Source organism: Geotrypetes seraphini, chromosome 7, assembly GCF_902459505.1.
Source record: "Geotrypetes seraphini chromosome 7, aGeoSer1.1, whole genome shotgun sequence".
Classification (NCBI taxonomy): Eukaryota; Metazoa; Chordata; class Amphibia; order Gymnophiona; family Dermophiidae; genus Geotrypetes; species Geotrypetes seraphini.
The window spans coordinates 146,907,354-146,927,512 of record NC_047090.1 but is presented as its reverse complement, the minus strand read 5'-3'; the positions used below and the strand labels follow the sequence as shown (position 1 = coordinate 146,927,512).

Genomic DNA, 20,159 nt, shown 5'->3' with positions numbered 1-20,159 from the left:
ATGAAGAGAAACTTGCCAAAGTGGCAAAAACTCATAACAATTTTTCTTTAGGTACATCAGAAACAGAAAATCTGTGAGGGAATCCAAGGGACCATTGGAGCAAAAGGGGCACTCAGAGAGGATAAGGTCATAGGCTAAGGAGAGACTGAATGAATTCTTTGCTTCAGTCTTTACGGAAGAAGATGTAAGAGATCTAACTGAACCAGAAATGGTTTTCAAGGGTGATGATACGGAGGAACTGAAAGAAATCTTGGTGAATCTGTAAGATGTACTAAGCCAAATTGACAGTTAAAAAGTGATAAATCAAAAAATGTAGAGGTGAATTTCTCATTATGAAACCAGGTGTTATTGCTCTTGGGGCGACTTTTTCCTTCATCACCCATGTAAATGTGTGATACAATATCAAATGCAAAAATATGTCTTTTTTGATCCTAGCCAACTGACAATCTTCTTATCTGCGGCTCGACTGAAAGCTGGGACAACATGAGTGCTTATTGAAGTTTGATATATTTCCTTAACTAATGGATTTTTCGGATTTCTTATGTTTTTCTATTTGTTATTAATTTGCTCGCTGATTCTATGTCTTGGATCCTAAATTGAGGACTTGCGTTTAAAGTTAAGTTATTAAATTCCTATTATTTTGCTAGATCATTATTATCGATAATGTATCTTTTCCTTTTCTTTTTAACTTTATCTTTCTGTACAAGTGTATACTTGATATGTTAATGAAAATATGATAAAGAAATTATAATAAAAAAGTGATAAATCACCTGGATCGTATGGTGTACATAACAGGGTACTAAAAGAATTCAAACAAAAAATTGCTGACCTGCTGTTAGTGATCTTCAACCTGTCGCTAAAATCGTCTGTAGTACCTGAAGAATGGAGGGTGACCAATGTTAATGCTGATTTTTAAAAAGGGTTCCAGGGAAGATCTGGCAAAGCCACTCCTGAGGACCCCAAAGAGCCAGAATACAGTCCCTGATCTCCCATGCCTAGAAGCGCTGGAGAATAAAGGGCCAGCAAGCTGATCATCATCCAAAGGATCACCCAGATCAGGATAACACAGCACTGGAACAGCGGTGGACTGGAAAGCTAATTATATAGGGTGAATATCTGAGCTGGAGTGGAGAGTCGGAGAAATAGAGGATTCTGTGAACAATACTCGCGAGAAGCTACAAAAGTTGAGTAACCTGGTCAAAGGGTATGATGAGAAAATAGATGACCTAGAGAATAGGTCACAAAGGAACAATGTCCAACTAGTCAGGTTTCCTGAAACTTTAAAAGATCTAGTAATAACAAGTTTCTTGGAATCCTGGAATACGACTAAATTGCTGACATGGCCTACAGTCTGTTATGAATAGAGCAAGTGCATTACATGGGTCAGCTAGAGGAGGGAACATCAAAGCCTTGGGTTATAATTGCACAAGTGTTAAACTATAAGGAATGGCTGCTGCAAGCCAATAAATGCAAAAAGAATCTGAAATACTAGAATATTGAAATTAAGCAGTCTGATTTGCACAAAATGATCAAAAATATAAGCAAGAAAACTTACCTATTTCTTCTATATCTTCCAGGAAATCATTATATTCCTCCAGACTGAAAAAGTCTTCTTCTCTCTTATTATATCTTTAAAAATAAATGCATTAAATTCAAAACTGTCATTCAAAACCTATTTCTCTCAATTCATAAATGTTCAACACAATAATCAAATTGGACATAATGTTATTTCTTTAATGATCATTTTTCTCAATGACTTTCAGAAAGAACCTCTTCTTTTTCTATTTTAGAGGCTGAAACTGACATGTTTAATTTAATTAATAAGCCATTTATATATATATATATATATATATATGTATGTATATATATATATATATATATATATATAATAGCTTGAATATATATGTTACAGGACTCTGAACCTATCAGAACCTCTTATTAAATACCTCTTATTAAATATCACAAATCAGAAAGCATGCCAGAAACTATAACTTACAGACAACTAGAACTGTAAATTATTTTAAGTCAAGTCACTTATAGTTCAAGTGATCAACTAAATGTTTACAAATAATTTACGTTACCAACAGCAATTAGTTCATTAAATTCAAGTAGGCCTTGTGGTTTACAAATTCAGATACTACTGTACATTCAGACAGTTTCTTCTGATGAAGTCTCTGCAGAAATTATACTTATCTGATTTATGTGCCACCCATTTCATACAACTCTCAGTATCCACAAAAGTGTGGATTTGATTTAAATCAAAATGATTTACTTCACTAGTCAGGAACATTCTGTACTGATTAGTGAACCTGTAAAAGGAATATCTGCCAGTTTTAACAGCACTACAAAGGAACTATACAGTAATGATGAAAGGAAATATAATCTCCCCAGAGTCAAAGTCTGACACTCACCCCAAAAATGAAAGGGCAATAATTTTAATAGGATAATCCAGTTCACAATTACCTCATATCTTGATCATTGTAATGGCCTCTTTTTAGGTCTTCCAAACTCTGCTCTATGATCACTGCAGATAGAAATATAGAACCATGATGGCAGCTAAAGGCCAAATGGCCCATCCAGTCAGCCCATCCGCAGCATCCACTGTGCCTGTCCTATGCTTTCTTGAACTCAGACACAAGTCTTTGTCTCCACCACCTCTACCGGGAGTCAGAGACTATTCCATGATCTATCACCCTTTCTGTAAAAACATATTTCCTTAGATTACTCCGGAGCCTATCACCTCTTAACTTCATCCTATGGCTTCTCATTCCAGAGTTTCAAGGTTTCAAGGCTTTATTAAAATTTGATTTAATCGCTTATCTAATTTCTAAGCGAGTTTACAATATATATAAAAAAAAGAGCATGAACATAATAAAAATGCCATTAACAACACCATTAATACTTACAAAAAGAAAGCAATTGCAAAGAAACATCAACTAATAATTGGCATATTAAAAAGGGATAAATGAGACAGACAGACGGGAGACAAAAGGAAATAGGATTAGAAATACAATTTGGATAGGAACGAAAGATAAATAAGGAAAAAAAAACAAAAGGAAAAGGCTCATTGCTGCTTAATTCCTTAAGGGAGTTTAAAAGGATACTGTAAAATGTAAACCAATGCTTAAAAGCTTCTTTAAATAAATGACTCTTGAGTAGGCTTTTAAAATGTTCAAGATTAGCTTCTTCTCTAACAAGAGCTGGAAAGGTATTTCAAAGTTGAGGGGCTACGACTGAGAAAATGTCATGCCTTTTGGTTCCTATTATATGAAGGGAGGGGACCATCAGCAATTTATGATTAAATGATCTAAGACTGCAGGGTGGGTCATATGGGATAAGATATTTATCAATAAATTGGGGCAGTTTAGAATGAATTGTTTTAAATGTTATGAGAGAGATTTTGTAAGAAATTATTTGATTAATTGGAAGCCAATGGGCATTTTGAAGTAGGGGGGTAACATGGTCGTATTTTCTAGATTTTGTTATTAATTTTATTGCAGAATTTTGAATTATTTGTAAACGTTTTCATTCTTTCTGGGGGACTCCTGTAAATAAGCTATTACAGTAATCTAATTTTGCAATGATTAATGAATGTACCAGAATGTTAATGGATTTTGGTTCTAAGAATTTAGAGATTGAGCAAATCAGTCACAGCTTGAAAATACATGATTTAATTGAAAGAGACTCGCCTCATGTACATTTATGCCACATAGCATATTACTTTTCTTACATATATGGAACATTTCATTCTTCTCTCTGAATTGTGTTTTGAACAGCAAGGCCATTTTAACAAAAAATGGAAATAGGCAAACTCCTATTGTTTTGCCAGTTCCAGAACTCACATTTTTAACACTTTCTTCCGAATCTCTACTTCCTTATCTACAGCTGGGTCTTCAAAGAGTTGAACTCGAAAGTTGCTCTTTCTCAATGCTGTGCCACATTCCTGGCAACTCCCAGCCCCTCTCACAAATAGCAGTTCCACACAGTTTTCACACCTGGAAAAGAAGAAAAATCTGCATTTGCTTGCTGCCTAATTAGACTTTATACAAGATCATTAGATCAGTGAAGACAAACACTTAGGGCTAGATTCATTAATCTTACCGAACTTTTCTGATCATGTCCCGACCAGTTTACGACCACTTTGCGACCCCCGACCCAGTTCACTATCCTTCCTCCTGATTCAATCCGTGTATGCAAATGAGGGGAAATGGTATGTAAAAGTAGGAAGGCAGCGATTCACTAAACAAATTCAGGAACACCGACTGGGCTGGCTGATTAAAAAAAGAAGTGATTGCTGAGGACCAGTCGCTCACATCCTTTCCGACTGTCCTGCTCTCTGCCTCCCCGACTCTCCTGCTCTCTGCCGCCCCAAACTATAATGGAGCAGGAGGGGAGTTCAGTCCCTCCTGCTCCAATGCCTCCTGACTCCCCCCACCCCGGTACCTGTAAAGGAGCAAGAGGGGTGCTCAATCCCTCCTGCTCCAATGCCTCCTGACTCCCCTCCCCCCAAAAAAAACAACAAACTGCAGCAGGGATGCTGACTCCCTCCTGCCACCCAATGGACACCCCCTCCCTGTTCGCAGTCCCCTCCCCGTACCTGTAACGGAGGAGGGGTGCTCATTCCCTCCTGCTCCAATGCCTCCCATGATGCTTCTGAGGCCTTAGGCCCTTATTGGTTCAGGCTCCTCCCTTGGGAGGGGCTTGAGGTGCCTGAGCCAATCAGGGACTTCCTTAGTGAGTACTCAGTGCAAATCATTTGCATGCAAACAAGATAGTGAATCAATCGCTGTTTTAAAATCGTCCAGGAATCGGCCAACAGCGATTGAATCCCTATCTTTTAGTGAATCTGGGCCTTAGAGGTAATTCTATAAGGTGGCATCTAGTTTTTGGCTCTAACACCACATGCAAATGTCAGTATGATAGCTAAGTAACAGATCTCTTGATAAATAGCAACCAGTGTAAAAGTACATGTATTGTCCATATAGCATGTACTTTCACCAGGAGCATACATATGGGGAGAGTTTGGGTGAACATAGGTAAATCATACAAATATGTGCTCATATTAGAAAATGGTACAATGTATATATGATCTTGCCAACATCTAAACACACCTAAACAGAAATACTACCCTCTCGCACTGGACATGTACTCAAGCAAAAGAACCAAAATGGACCATGTTTTAGCCACTGGTCTGTTTTGGTTCTTTTGCTTGAACATCTAGGCACACACATTTATACCAGCCCTTATGCCTTAAATCAAGTCATGTTTTTGGTCATTTGGGCTTTATAAAGAAAAGTAGATGCTTATTTTTCTTCATAATAGGTGCCCTGTTATTAAATTAGCCTACATGTAAATTGGTTTCTAAATATTGCCCACTCCCAATACAACCAAAAGAGCACGTTCTTCCATTAAGCACATACTTTCAGCAGTGCTGTCTCAAGGAATGTTCTTTGGTCAAGAAACAAAAAGTACAAATGTAGACTGCAGCGCTGTATAAGCCTAGTAGCACCATAAAAATGTTAATTAGTAGCAGTAATTTTCAGCTCTGTATATATTCTTTTTCAGCAAAATATCTATATACAACTTCCAAATGTCCCTATATATATTTCTTTAGAAAACTGATGGAAAATCCACAGTTCGGGAGTGTGGCACAGTGGTTAAAGCTATAGCCTCAGCACCCTGAGGTTGTGGGTTCAAACCCACACTCCTCCTTATGACCCTGGATAAGTCACTTAATCCCCCCATTGCCCCAGGTATATTAGATAAGACTGTGAGCCCACCAGGACAGACAAGGAAGCATGTTTGAATACCTAAACAAATTCACTTAACTGTTCTGAGCTCCCTTGGGAGGACGGTATAGAAAATTGAATAAGTTTAAAAATACATGCTGACTCTGGGGTCCTTTTACTAAGCGTGCTGTAAGTGCTAGCATGCATTTACTGCAACTTACAATGGCTTATGGGACATAGGTGTCCCGTGGTAATTCTGTGATGTGTGCGCAAACTGTGTGCTAAAAAAATATTGCATGTCTGGGGGCAGAGAGTGGGCACTCCAATGCTAACCAGTGCCAATGATAATATTGGCATGCTAAGACCACTTTCTACTGCAACTTAGTAAAATGATTTCTTTGTAACTCTCTTCTAATCAATATAACACATTAAAAAAAAAGACGGCTTCAGATAATTCAAAATACGGCAATAAAACTTATTCATAAAGCGAAAAAATATGATCATGTTACACCACTAATGATTAAATCACACTGGCTTCCTATTTCCCACCGTATTAACTTTAAGATACTATTTTTAGTATTCAAAGTTCTAACCTTCAATGAACCACAATTTATGACAAGAATGATTATTCCATACAATGCCCCGCGTTCTCTTCGATCATCTTCTTTAAATTTACTAACGGTTCCCTCTTTGAAAATCGTTGGCACAAGAAGAAGTGACTTGTTTTCTGTTATGGCTCCTAAATTGTGGAATTCACTGCCACATTATATCAGAAATGAAAAAGATCTTACCTCTTTTAAAAAATGATTGAAAACTTTTTTGTTTCAAGACGCTTTTGATGTTTAATATGCCTTATTTTGGACCCTTCCTATTTTGTTATAGATATTAACCCCATTAACCCCCTTCCCTCCCTCTCGTTTTTTTCCTTTTTTGTAATTTCCAATATAAAATGAATTTGTAACTTTTCCCCTCTTTCCCCCTTCAATCATGTCTGTCTTTAATCTGACTGCAAAAATGTTAGTTGATTTATTTAATTTGTATGTTGTTTTTTATATCCAATTGTATGTGAGACCACTAACTGGTGGCTTTTTAAATTGTTCATTGCTTAGAAAATTTGTATATACCCCTCTCCTACATTTCCCCCCCTCTATTTCCTCTTTTCTCCTCTCACCTTATCTAGCTACTGGATTATTTGTATACTTTTATTATGGTTGAGCTTTACTTTTCTCCAGATACATATATACAACTTTGTTCATATCCATGTATCTTCAGCTTGTTATATATTGCATCTCAATATAGACCATTGTTTGCACCTTTAAAATTCAATAAAAAGTTTGAACTAAAAAAAAAAAAAAAGAAACTAGCACCTTGCAACAGACTGACAGGAAGCTGGATCTGGCTCTTTTGGCCTTTGTTTGTTTAGTAGTTTTAAAAGTTTTTATTTGCTGCTGAGCATTTGAATTGCTTACTCCCAATAAATCTGTCCATAAACCTTGAAAAAAAAAAAAAAAAGAAAATTTGTATAAGCGATTCATCAAATGGTAATAAAACTTGAAACTTGTATCCTTGCAGGTAGATTGGATATTTAAGTTTCAAGTTTATAAAAAAAATTTTATACCGCTTAATCAAATTTCTAGGCGGTGTACAGAAATAAAAAGTATCTTAAAGTTAAATTACTAAACAGAATCAGGTTAGGTTAGTAAACACATACAAACAAACATATATACTAACTCCACACAATTAGGAAAGAAGGGCAAGAACTACAAGCATAATTAAGGGAAAAACAATAGGGAAGGGTAAAAAGCTATAAAATTTATTTTAGTCCTTAAAAGGACAGTTGTTATCCAAATGCATCTTGGAACAAGAATGGTTTTAAATTTGCTTTAAATTGCTTTAGCACGGATTTGATTCGTAAATGATTAGGCAGCGAATTCCAGAGAGAAGGTGCAGTGACAACGAAATTGTTGGATCTCAGTGTATTGATTCATTTTAGTGAGGGTACGACAAGGAGATTTTGTGACGTAGAACGAAGCAATTTAGTGGGACTACATAACATTTAGAACATTATTCCCCTTGAAAAGTTAGCACTGAAATGAATCCAAGGGTCAAAGGCTCTTAATATAGAAGATCATTCTCTCACTATTGCTATTAATGTGCTTCAACATGTGAATTAGATCCACTGCTCCTTCCCAATCCCACCCACAGACTAAGGGCCGGATTCTCAAAACTCACCGGTAAAATCTGGCAGGTTGAGGTAGTTGGACAGAGTGGGAGCGATTTTTCTTTTACTGGTGATTCTCAGCAATATAGCATACAAATTATATGCATGCTATTTGTACGGAGAATCACCGGTAAAAGGGTGAGGAAAAGTGCCTGGCGCTTGCTCAGATGAGAAATTGCTAGGTACAACTCCTCCCTCCTGTCAAGGCTGCTCTCCCTGCCACGATCAGCTGAGTCGTAGATCTTTCCGAGTCCTGCCAGCTCAACTGACTGACCAGCAGGGAGAGCAGAAAAGTATCCCCTCCCGCCAACACACCTTTTCGCCTGCCACTGCCTGGCTCCCCCCACACCCTGTACAAGATCAGCAGGAGGGATGTCCATTGCCCAGACCCACCTGGACCACACACACCCGTGCCTTGGCAGGACAGTTGCCCCAACAACCCCCTGCCCCCACTCCCCCTGTACCTTTAAGTTGAAGGATGACAGGAGGGATGTCCACTCCCTCCTGCTGGCAGGCTGCCGGGGTCTCCCAACAATCCCCCCCTCCCCCGGTGCCTTTAAGTTGCACCAAGCAGAGGCATAAGTCTCTAACTGGCTCAGGTTGTAAGGCCCCAGAGCCAAACAAGGCCTTAGGTCCCTCCTAGTGCTTCCCAGAATGCACCGGGAAGGGGAAGGCATGTCATTTTGAAGAAGTGGGCTTGCCACTCGGAAAGAGAGGGCATCCCTCCCGTTGTCCTTCAACTTCAAAGGTATGGGGGGGGGGGGTGAGTTTTAGGGGACCCAGCAGTCTACTGGCAGGAGGGAGTGGACATCCCGTCCTTCAAATTAAAGATACAGGGGGGGGGGGCATCGAATTGTCCTGGGAAGGATCGATGAGAGGGAGGAAGGAATTCGGGGTCTTTTTTTTTTATTTGTGGGCGGGAGATATTTTTGTGGCAGCAAGGTATTGGCGGAATAGAAATCACTAATGTAATGTAATGTAAAATCTGAGCTGTCAAGCCTTAGTTTCCTATCACTGCCTGAGCCAAATCAGCACTCGCACTGATCAGAAAGTAAGGTTACAACAGCTCAGACCCTGCTGGAAATTTTGCCTGCAAATGTAGTACAACGAGTTTAGAGAATTGCCTGGAATGCTCGTTTTAATATTAATGACCTCATATTATATTTGCAAAGTACAACCAGAGGCTGCTAGGAAGCACAGTGAGCTGTTCTGAAAATTGGCCGGTAAAATACTTGGATGCTAGACTGGCTAGGACTGGTTTAGCATCAATCATTAAATGAATGGCGAGTTTAGAGAATCTGGCCTAAAAAGATTTAATTTAGCTCAAGCAACCAGATTCATCTGGGTTAGAGCTAGAAGAAAGCAGGATTTCTGATCACTAAATATTTTGTAAACTTGAAAATATGTTGTAAAGTAGAAAGTCACATATTGAATGTCATACCATTCTGTCTAAAAATTAAGAGAATTTTTGAAACCCTTTTAATCCTGTTAAAGTCCATGACACAATTCCTCATAGATGGCTTCTGAACAAATTGCAAATCAGAAATGATAATACTAGCTTCAATTGATCACAATACAGTGGTACCTTGGATTACGAGCATAATCCGTTCCAGGAGCATGCTCGTAATCCAAAATGCTCGTTTATCAAAGCGAGTTTCCCCATAGGAAATAATGGAAACTCGCTTTGATACGTTCCCACCCACCCCCACCCCACCCCCCCGAGGCCAGGGCGCTGATTCCCCCCCCACCCACCCCCGCTCACAAAGTCCCCCCCTGTGTGATCCGGCACCCCCCATGAGAACAGGCACCCCCCACCCGACCAACTTTAACTTCCCCCCCCCCCGTCTGGCACCGGCACGAGAACCACTCCCCCCCCGCTCGCAAAGGGCCCCCCCACTCGAATCGGCACCCCCCCCGGGAGAACAGGAACCCCCCCGCCCGACCAACTTTAACTCACCCCCCCCTTTGGCACCGGCACGCAGCCCACAAGTGCCGGTGCCGCTTGAAGATCTTCTTCTTCCCAGTCTCTGCCGGCTTTGAGCATGCATCTACGCATGCTCAAGCCCTTCTAATTCTTGAGTTAAAGTTGGTCGGGCGGGGGGTTCCTGTTCTCGTGGGGAGGTGCCGATTCGAGCGGGAGGGGGCCCTTTGCGAGCGGGGGGGGGGAGCGATGCCGGTTATCGGGGGGTGCTCACAAATTGAGTCAACACTCGGTTTGCGAGACACGTTTTGCAAGAATGTTTTGCTTGTCTTGCAAAACACTCGCAAACCGGGTTACTCGCACGCCGAGGTTTGACTGTACTGGGTTCTCTCACCATTTGCTTTAGACCAGTGTCCTGCAAACTTTCTCAAGCCATGGCACACTAAACATAGTGGGCGTAGCTTGAGGCATCTAGAAGTGCGCGGACATCGCCGTGATGACATCACGTGCATGTGTGACATCATCATGGCGACGTCTGCGCATGTGCAAAAGCCCTCCAGACGGGCCCTGAGACGCCAACGGGGGGATGCCAGCAGGGAAAAGGGCTGGAGAGGGGGAAAAGCACCAGTGCCAGCTGATTGCCTACAGGACGTGCCTCCTGCCGCAAGAGACCCGTCCTGTGGTCAGTGCCTCGCCTCCTCCCCCATGTGCTGTGGCACACATGAAATCTCAGGAGGCACATTAGTGTGCTGCGGCACAAAGTTTGAGATACACTGGCTTAGACTATACAAACTGCTTTTTACGGGGGGTTTTGTATGGATCTTCAGAATACAAATGGACACATCATACTTCCGTTTGTTCAAATCTCCATTGATCCAACTTTTATTGATTTTTAAAAAATTATTTTTACATATTTAATTTAACTTTTCTTATTGTTTTAAAGTTATAAAGCTTGCACTGAAGAATAAGCATGAGCTAAGTGAAAAGTTTCATGAGCAAGTTTTATAACTTAAAAACAATAAGAAAAGTTAAATTATTGTGACCAATTGAAGCTAGTACTATCATTTCTGATTTGCTATTTAAGTACTAGATTGAGTGGCTGTATTTTTGAGCATTCTGAACAAATTGAACAGCTGAAGTTTTGGACCCAAAGTGGTGAACTGGTTTAGAAACTGATTGACTGGCAGAGGTCAGAGGCTGGTATGAATGGAATTCACTGGAGAAAAGAAAGGTGAGTAGTAATGCTGACCGATTCAGAGAAAAATATTTTGATTCGATTCAATTCAATTCACCTTGTTGAATCGATTTTTCGATTTGATTCGATTCACTATAAAAGTCAATAGGTTCTCCGAGTGGGAACAACCTGATGTCTCAGCACTTGAGGAAAAGACCACGTAATAATGTTTATAAGATAAATCATATAAATGATTATACTGAAGCAGGGTGTCCTCAGCATGAGAGGTAAGCGAGGGGAGAGAATTCTCCAGCGCTTTACACAATAAGGCACAGGTTAATCACCCTCTGCCTGCACACCATCATAGGACACCTCACGTGTGCTCAAATTAATCAATGTGATAAATTAAACGGCGATATATAATTGGTCAATCACACGAGTGCAAGATCAAACAGGTTGTTCCCACTCAAAGAACCTATTGACTTTTACTGCTTTTCTGTGCGAGTAAATAATTAAGCAAATTTCTGATAGCCTAAAGAAATGATTCTCAGCTTCCTTCCCCAGCCCCCAAGACTCACCAGCCCCCTTGTCTATTTCAGCTTCCATCCCCAGTCCCCCTGCCGATTTCAGCTTCCATCCCCAGGCCCCTAGACTCACCAGCCACCCTGCCGATTTCAGTTTCCATCCCCAGGCCCCAAGACTCACTAGCCCCCCTGCCAATTTCAGCTTCCATCCTCCATCCTCGCAAGCCCCCATGCCGATTCTCAGTTTCCATCCCCAACCCCCTGCCGATTTCAGCTTCCATCCCCAGCCCCCCTTCCAATTCTGAGCTTCCATCCCCAGCCCCCCTGCCAATTTCAGCTTCCATCCCAGCCCCCCTGCCAATTTCAGCTTCCATCCCCAGCCCCTAAGACTCACCATCCCCCATTCCGATTCATTTACTTACTGGACTGGATATTAAATCGCGGGGCAGAGAGGAGAAATGCAGGGAAAGCCATCCAAAAATAGTATTTGCTGCTGCCGAGGTCTGCTGCACGAGGTCCGCTCGCCCGCCGATTGACTCTCCCACTACTTTCGTTTCTTCCGATGTAACATCCGGTTTCACAAACCCGGAAGTTACATTAGATGGGTAGAGTCCGGCAGCATGAAAATCGTCTTGCAGCTGAATCGGTGAGTCCGGTTTTTAGCAAAAACAAACCGATTCGAATCGATTCACCTGATTTGAATCGGGAACCGATTCGAATCGGGAATCGGGCTTCACTAGTGAGTAGGGAGTGCCCCATGGAACTGGTATTGGAACCAATTAGGATTAGAAAGGAAAGTTTGTCTTTTTTTAGAAACACGAGAATATGCAACAGAGTGGACACCCCAGAGGGAATGAAAAATATAAGTAGCGATCTAAAAAGTTTAGAAGAATGGTCTAATGATTGGCAATTAAAATTTGGTACAAATAAGTGCACAGTGAAGCACATGGGGTGTAGAAACTCAAAAGAGCTGTATTTGCTAGGGGTAAGAGACTGATTTGCGGGGTGATAGTGTCAGAGGATCTTAGGATAGCAAAACAATGTGACAAACAATGGCTGTAGCCAGAAGGATACTAACACAGACAGAGGCATAGCATATCCTGTAGAAGAAAGGTGGTGTATAATGCCTTTGCACAAGTCATTGATGAAGCCCCATTTGAAATACTGAGTTCAATTTTGGAGGCTGTATCTAAGGATATAAAAGGACTTGAGGCAATTCAGGAAAGGCGACAAACATGATATGTAGCTTGTGCCAAAAGATGTACGGTGTAAGAAGAAACTTGAAGACCTCAACACTACAGCAGTGTATCACAAACTGTGTGCTTCCTGAGATTTCAGATGTGCTGCGATATACTGGGAAGGAGAAGAGGCACCGGCGCCAGCTAAGTGCCTAACGGACTTGCCTCTAGCGGTGAGAGACACATCCTGTAGGCAATCAGCACGCACTAGTGCCTCTCCTCTCCAGCCCTCTTCCCAGCAGGCACCCCCTACTGGCAGCTCAGGACCCATCTGGAGGGCCTTTGTGCATGCACGGGCATCAACATGATGACGCCACAGCGACATCTGCGCACTTCTGGATGCCTCGAGCCACGGACATTACTTTTAGTATGCCGCAGCTGAACAAAGTTTGTGGGACACTACCCTAGAGGAAAGGGGGAATGGGGGATATGATACAGACATTTAAATGCTTAAAAGGGACAGGGAAGCAGTAGAGCTAGAAGTCATGTATTGAGGTTGCTGCGTAGGAGACTTAAAAGAAATGTGAGGAAATACTTTTCACAGAAAGGGTGGTAGTTGCTGGAATGCCCTCTCACGGGAAGCTGTGAAGACAAAAATCATTTGACGGAATTCAAGAATGTGCAAGATACACAGAGGAACACTATATAGAAAAAGGATGAATTTAAAACAAAATTTAAATGACGTCACAACTGGAGTAAGCTTTGACAGCAGGTTCGTAGTTTAGGAAGAAGGACCAATGCCGAGCAGACTTCTACAGTCTGGGTTCCATAAACAACAAAAATAAATTGGGATCAAAGCTAGAGTGGGCTTCAACAGCAACTCCAGTGGTTAGGATGTAGGACCAGTGCCAAGTGAACTTCTATAATCTGTATCCCAAAAGTGGAAGGGGAAACAGATTAAATATACCAGTGTTTAATTATGAAAAAGTGGAACCTGGGCAGAGTGCCAGATTCAACTCTGGTCATCTTGCTGGGCAGACTTGATGGGCCATGTAAGTCTTTATCTGCTGACATAGTAAACATACATAGTAACACAGTAAATGACAGCAGATAAAGACATGAACGGTCCCATCCAGTCTGCTCTATAATTACATGCATTACAATTTAATGATTAATGTCTGTTTCTTTGTTATTTCTGGGCCATAGACCTTAGAAATCTGCCTGGTACTTTCCTTAGGTTCCAACTACTGAAATTGCCGTCTAAGCTCACTCCAGCCTATCCAAACCATAATATAGTAACATAGTAGATGATGGCAGATAAAAACTCGAATGGTCCATCTAGTCTGCCCAACCTGATTCAATCTAAAAATTTGTTGTTGTTGTTGTTTTCTTCTTCTTCTTATCTATTTCTGGGTAAGAATCCAAAGCTTTGCCTGGTACTGTTCTTAGGTTCCAAATACTGAAGTCTCCGTCAAAGCTCACTCCAGCCCATCCAGCCCACTCCAGCCATTGAAGCCTTCCCCAGCCCATTCTCCACCAAACAGCCATATACAGACACAGACCATGCAAGTCTGTGCAGTACTGGCCTTAGTTCTTCAATATTTACTATTATTTTCTGATTCTAGATCCTCTGTGTTCATCCCATGCGTTTCAATATTTACTATTATTTTCTGATTCTAGATCCTCTGTGTTCATCCCATGCATTTTTGAACTCTCATCATTTGTGAGATTCAGACCGTCTTCATGTTCCAAATTGCTGGAGCTTCAATTGAAGCCCTCCCAAGTCCATCCTACATTGAACTGCCATATATGAGGCATAGATCGTGCAAGTCTGCCTGGTACTAGCTTAGTTTTTCAATTTATACCATTCATATCCTAATTAGAGATCCTCTGTGTTCATTCCATGCTTTTTTTTAATTCCATCACCGTTTTCCTCCCCACCACCTCCTTCAGGATGGCATTCACCATTCTCTCTCTAAAAAAAGAATTTCCTAACATTACTCTTTAAGTCTACCACCCTGCAACCTCAATATATGCCCTCTAGTTTTACCAATTTCCCTTCTCTGGAAAATTCTGGTTCTTTGCTAATACCTTTCAAGTATTTAAATGTCCATCACATCACCCTTATCCCTCCTCTCCTCTAGAGTGTACATCAACAATGTCAAACTCAAAAGCTGACACTTGGCAACTCTTCTCTGCTACTATTTTTCCTATTTCGGGGAAAATCTTGTCCACAGTGATTACTTTTAAAACTGACCCAAGGTGAATGTTGGTAATTTGTATTAATTTGTACTGATTCGTGTTGATTTGGATTTATTTATTTCATATAACAGTTTTAGTGGATATGTTTTAGAAATGTTAATTTCTTTCCTTTCCTATTTTCTAATGGAGTTCCTTTCTTATATATGATTAAGTTGTGATGTAAACCGCTTTGATCCTTTTTTGGCTTTATAGGCGATATAGAAAGATTTTAATAACCATAAACAAATTCTGGAGGAGATAGGAGACTTATTTCCTTTCATAAATGTAAATAACTGCTCGCACAGATAAGTACTTCCAAACATGGAAATAATTTCATATGCAAATTTTTGAGTATTTTCAAACCTGGCTGGCAAATATTTGTAAAATTCATGCAAGCCAGCTTTCACTGTATTTTGTCTTCAAATCTGAATCACACTGGATCTCAATTACTTCCATTTGCATATGATTAGGTACCGATTCCATATTTATTGAGAAAATCAAAGAAAACAATGAAAACTTGTCTTCCAAAGATTTAAAATCTGCAAATCTTGTTTCAAACTCAGTACAGGGGCATCAACACCTCCTTTCTTCTGCTAGTTACTCCTCTCTCTATACAGCCTAGCATCCTTCTGGCTACAGCCACCGCCTTGTCACACAGATCCTCAGACACTATCACTCCAATGTTCCTTATCCCCATCCATGCACATAAATCTCCCTTGGATGTCTACTCTCAATTGCATCATTCTGCACTTCTTTTATTGAATTTTAGTTGCCAGACATTAGCCCATTCTTCCAATTTTTGCAGATCCTTTTCCATGTTTTCCACTCCCTCCAGGGTGTCCACTCTTTTACAAATCTTGATTACACGCAAAAAGGCAAACCTTACCTTCTAACCCTTCGGCAATATTGCTCACAAACATATTGAACAGAATTGGCCCCAGCACCAATCCATAAGGCACTCCACTACTCACCTTTCCTTCCTCTGAGCAAATTCCATTAACCACCACCCTCTGGACGTCTGTCCGTCAACTAGTTTCTAATCCGGTTAACCATGTTGGATCCTGTCAAGTTTGTTCAAGAATCTCCTATGAGGAACCATGTCAAAGGCTTTGCTGAAATCTAAGTAAATTACTTCTAATGCATGTCCTCGATCTAGATCTCTGGTCACCAAGTCAAAGAATTCAATCAGATTCATTTGGCATGATTTACCTTTAGTAAAGCTATGTTGTCTCAGATCCTGTAACCCAATTCTAGGAAATTCACTACCCTTTCCTTCAGCAACACTTCCATTATTTTTCCAATAACCAAAGTGAGGCTTACCAGCCTGTAGTTTCCCACTTCATCTCTGTGATCACTTTTGTGAAGAGAACATCCGCTCTTCTCCAATTCCATGGAACCTCTCCCGTCTCCAGGGATTTATTGAACAAATCTTTAAGTGGATTCGCCAGAACCTCTCAAGAGCGTCCTCAATATCCTGGGATGGATCTCATCTGGTCCCATGGCTTTGTCCACCTTCAATTTTTCAAGTTGTTCATAAACATTTTCTTCTGTGAATGGTTGTGGTATCAACTCCATTCTCATGTGTAACTTTGCCAGCCAATTGTGGTCCTTCTCCAGAATTTTCTTCTGTGAACACAGAACAGAAGTGCTTGCTGCAGATTTCCAGGTCTCGCTACATCTTAATAGGTAGAACAGATGTTTCAGCCATCATGCTGTGGCTTTCTTCAGGGTATGCTGAATTTCCCACCAAAATTCAAATTAGTGACCAATGCACTTTCTTGCCTCATTCACCTCAAGCCCCAACCAATCAGGTTTGAGGATCTATCTACTATATATAAAATAGCATACCCTAAAGAAAGTCACAGCTCAGCTGAAACATTGGTTCTACCTGACAAAATGCAACGAGACCTAGAAATTTGCAACTAGCATGATGCCAGCTGCAGAAACCCTAAGAGAATATTGAACCCAGCATCACGGGGAGAACATCTTTAAGCTTACCAGAGACTTTTTCATTCTATGGGAAAAAGAGACCAACTGAGTTTCCCACCAAAATTCAAACTGGTGACCAACAAACTTTCCTGCCTCATTCACATAGGCCCCAACCAATCAGGTTTCAAGACCTACTATATATAAAGACAAACTGCAAACCTCACAGCATACCCTGAAGAAAGCCACAGCATGGTAGCTGAAACGCCGGTTCAACCTGACACAAGATGAAGTGAGACCTGGAAAACTGTAAGAACCATGATGCCAGCTGTGGAAAACCTAAGAGAATGCAAAACAGAAGTATTTGTTTAGCACATTTACTTTTTCCTTATCACTCTCCACATAGCAGTTTATAGCTTCTTTCAGTCTCGCAATTCCATTTGTCATCTTCCTTCTTTCACTAATATATCTGAAAAAATGTTATCTCCCTTTTTTACATTTCTAGCCATTTGCTCTGTTACTTTCTCTCTCTCTTGGCTTCTTTCAGTTTCATCCAGTATTCCTTACTGTGCTTCTCTTCAATTTTTTTTAATACATCATGAATGCTAACTCCTTTGACTATTTTCTCCGCCACTAGTTTGGAGAATCATATCAGTTTCCTTTTTCTTTTCCTCATATTTACTATGTTATTATGAGGTTTCTGAGTTGGAAGATCAAAACTGGACAACGGAAGATTTTCATCCAATTTTGAGTTTTGGAAAATAAAGATGCAAAATAAACCATATATGATTGTGGTCACCCAAACTTACTTTCATTTGACATTCCTGGATATTAAAATGTTCTCTTTATTACTAACTTTCATATTTAATAAACAGAAATACAAGGCAGCAATGAACCAACACAAACCCAGAATGCACTTCAGTACATGCTTCATAGAAAATGGCAGCAGAGAGCAACACCTGTTAAAGTATTTCTTACTGCTGACACAAGCTGCTATATATAATTACTAATCAAAGTGAAAGAACAGTTCTACATTAATAGCACCAATGCACCTGCTTCTCTGAATCCCAATGTACCCTGCTCAAGGGATTCCACTGCCATTAGTAACTCTATGGAACATTAGAAAGACACACTGCCACATGTGTTGCCAGCCTAAGCAAAATCCACCATAAGCGAAAGAATTTCCACAATAAATTCAGTAGTGAAAAAACACCAATTTTCACTGGTGACAAGGGAAATGCTGGAGAGAGTTCTGAATGAATTAAAGCCAATATACTGTATGGAAGACTTTATGGCTGAATTGAAGAACATGTTTCAAATAGATTAGAACATTTAGGGATTCTCTTACTAAGCTGCGCTAAGAAATGAGCTTAGCGCGCACTTAAACTGGCTTTCCCCACATACTAAGCCAGCGATCTCAAACTTGCGACCCATGGGCCGCATGTGGCCCGCCAGCTACTATTTTGAGGCCCTCGTTGTCCACTCCACACGTGTCCGGCGGTCGCTGTAACCTCACGCAAGCGCTTTCCTGCGTCTGTATGCGATTGTGAGGTGGAGTCCAATCGCGTGCAGATGCAGGAAAGCACTTGCATGAGGTTACAGCAGTGAGGCGGGCAACTTTCCAGAACGTGCAGCTTGGAGTAATGACTGGAGGCAGTGCAGCTTGTGCGTGTGTCTGGTGCTGGCGGAGGTGAGAGCAGTTGATACTTTTTCACTTTCTGCATGTTGCACTGCTTTCAGCTGTGAATAGCTGAAATTAACAGAAGCAATTAAGAAAAGATTTATAAACTATAATATAGTTTATATATCTTTCCTTAATTGCTTCTGATAATCCACATTTTGGATTTGTACATACTTGGAGGGCAGCAGAAAAAATAGTTAGGGGTCCTTATACTAAGGCGCACTAAACGCTAACTTGTCCACAGAATCTAATGGCACAGAATCTAATGGCACAGAATCTAATGTCCACAGAATCACGTTAGCATTTAGTGCGCGCTAAATCGGCTAGCATGCCTTAGTAAAAGGACTCCTATTTTTTCTGCGGCCCTCCAAGTACCTACAAAAAATACATGTGGCCCTGCAAATGGCTTGAGTTCGAGACCACTGTGCTAAGCCCATTTCTAATGTGGCCGGCAAAAAAACTTTTTTTCTATTTGCTTCACTTTCAGCCATGCACATTAGCATGAGCATGCAGCCATTTTAAAAAATTACCATGGGAACACCTATTTATTTAGTCATTCAATTTTTTTTGCATGTCCTCCCAAAGGAGCTCAGAACGGGTTAAAAATCAGGTACTTGAGCATCTTCCCTATCTGTCCTAGCGGGCTCCCAATCCCAGAGGAGGATCAGATGACTTGCCAAGGACACAAGGAGCAGCGCAGGGTTTGAACCCACAACCTCAGTGCTGAGGCTGCAGCTCTAACCACTATACCACACTCTCCTCCTTACCTCCTACTATTTAGGAAGTTTTAAGGGCATCCACATTAAGGACACACTAATCAGTTAGCATGGCACTAATGTGAATGCACTAGCGCATTCATGCCCATTCTTCACTCAGATGCCCTCTGCCAAAAAATAAAAAAAAAAAATAATTATTGCATATTTAATAAGTACAGATGCTAAAACTAACATGGAACATTTTAATGCATACCACATTAGAATACTTTTGCTGCATTAAGCATGGGTTAGCGTTTAACATGGCTTAGTAAAAGGGCCCCACAATTAATATTTCATTGCATATCAAAGTACGAGTGTGAGTGGTGGGATAAAAATAAACCTGTGCAAAAGGGATTGTAAGGAGACACACATTCATTAGTGCATCTTAAAAAAAAATGTGTGTACTTTAAATTAATTTAGTGCACACTGATCAACTTAGTATTTCTTAATTCACTGGTTAGTGGCATTGACTCAATTTAGTATGAAGTAAAAATTCCCTATTATAAAAAAGGTGTAAAACTAAGGGCCTCTTCTATTATTTTTTTTTTTACTTTATCTTTATTGAGTTTAAATTATATGATAACACAATCATAATGAAATAAAACAGTATCCACCATACAATACATAACATAAAACAATATAAGAAAAAATAAACATTCTTTCTACTGTTAATTAGTCCACAAATATTGAGGGAGAAGTATCATAAATCGGAGACTAATTAATCCAACAGTTTATAAGAAATTTGGGCCTCTTCTATTAAACTGCACTAGCAGTTTTCTAGCACAGGGAGCCGCGCTGAATGGCCCGCG

At 40.5% G+C, this 20,159-nt stretch overlaps 1 protein-coding gene across 1 annotated transcript in view; it reads right to left on the bottom strand.

The window, feature by feature from the left end:
* The window catches only part of MNAT1 (MNAT1 component of CDK activating kinase), a 294,602-nt gene that overhangs the window by 189,950 nt on the left and 84,493 nt on the right, over window positions 1-20,159 (bottom strand). Inside the window, exons 3-4 of the mRNA XM_033951181.1 lie at window positions 3,843-3,995; window positions 1,556-1,629 (exon numbers count right to left, since the gene is read on the bottom strand). Of these exons, the coding sequence (XP_033807072.1) occupies window positions 1,556-1,629; window positions 3,843-3,995 (227 nt within the window). The remainder of the gene's footprint in view (window positions 1-1,555; window positions 1,630-3,842; window positions 3,996-20,159) is intronic.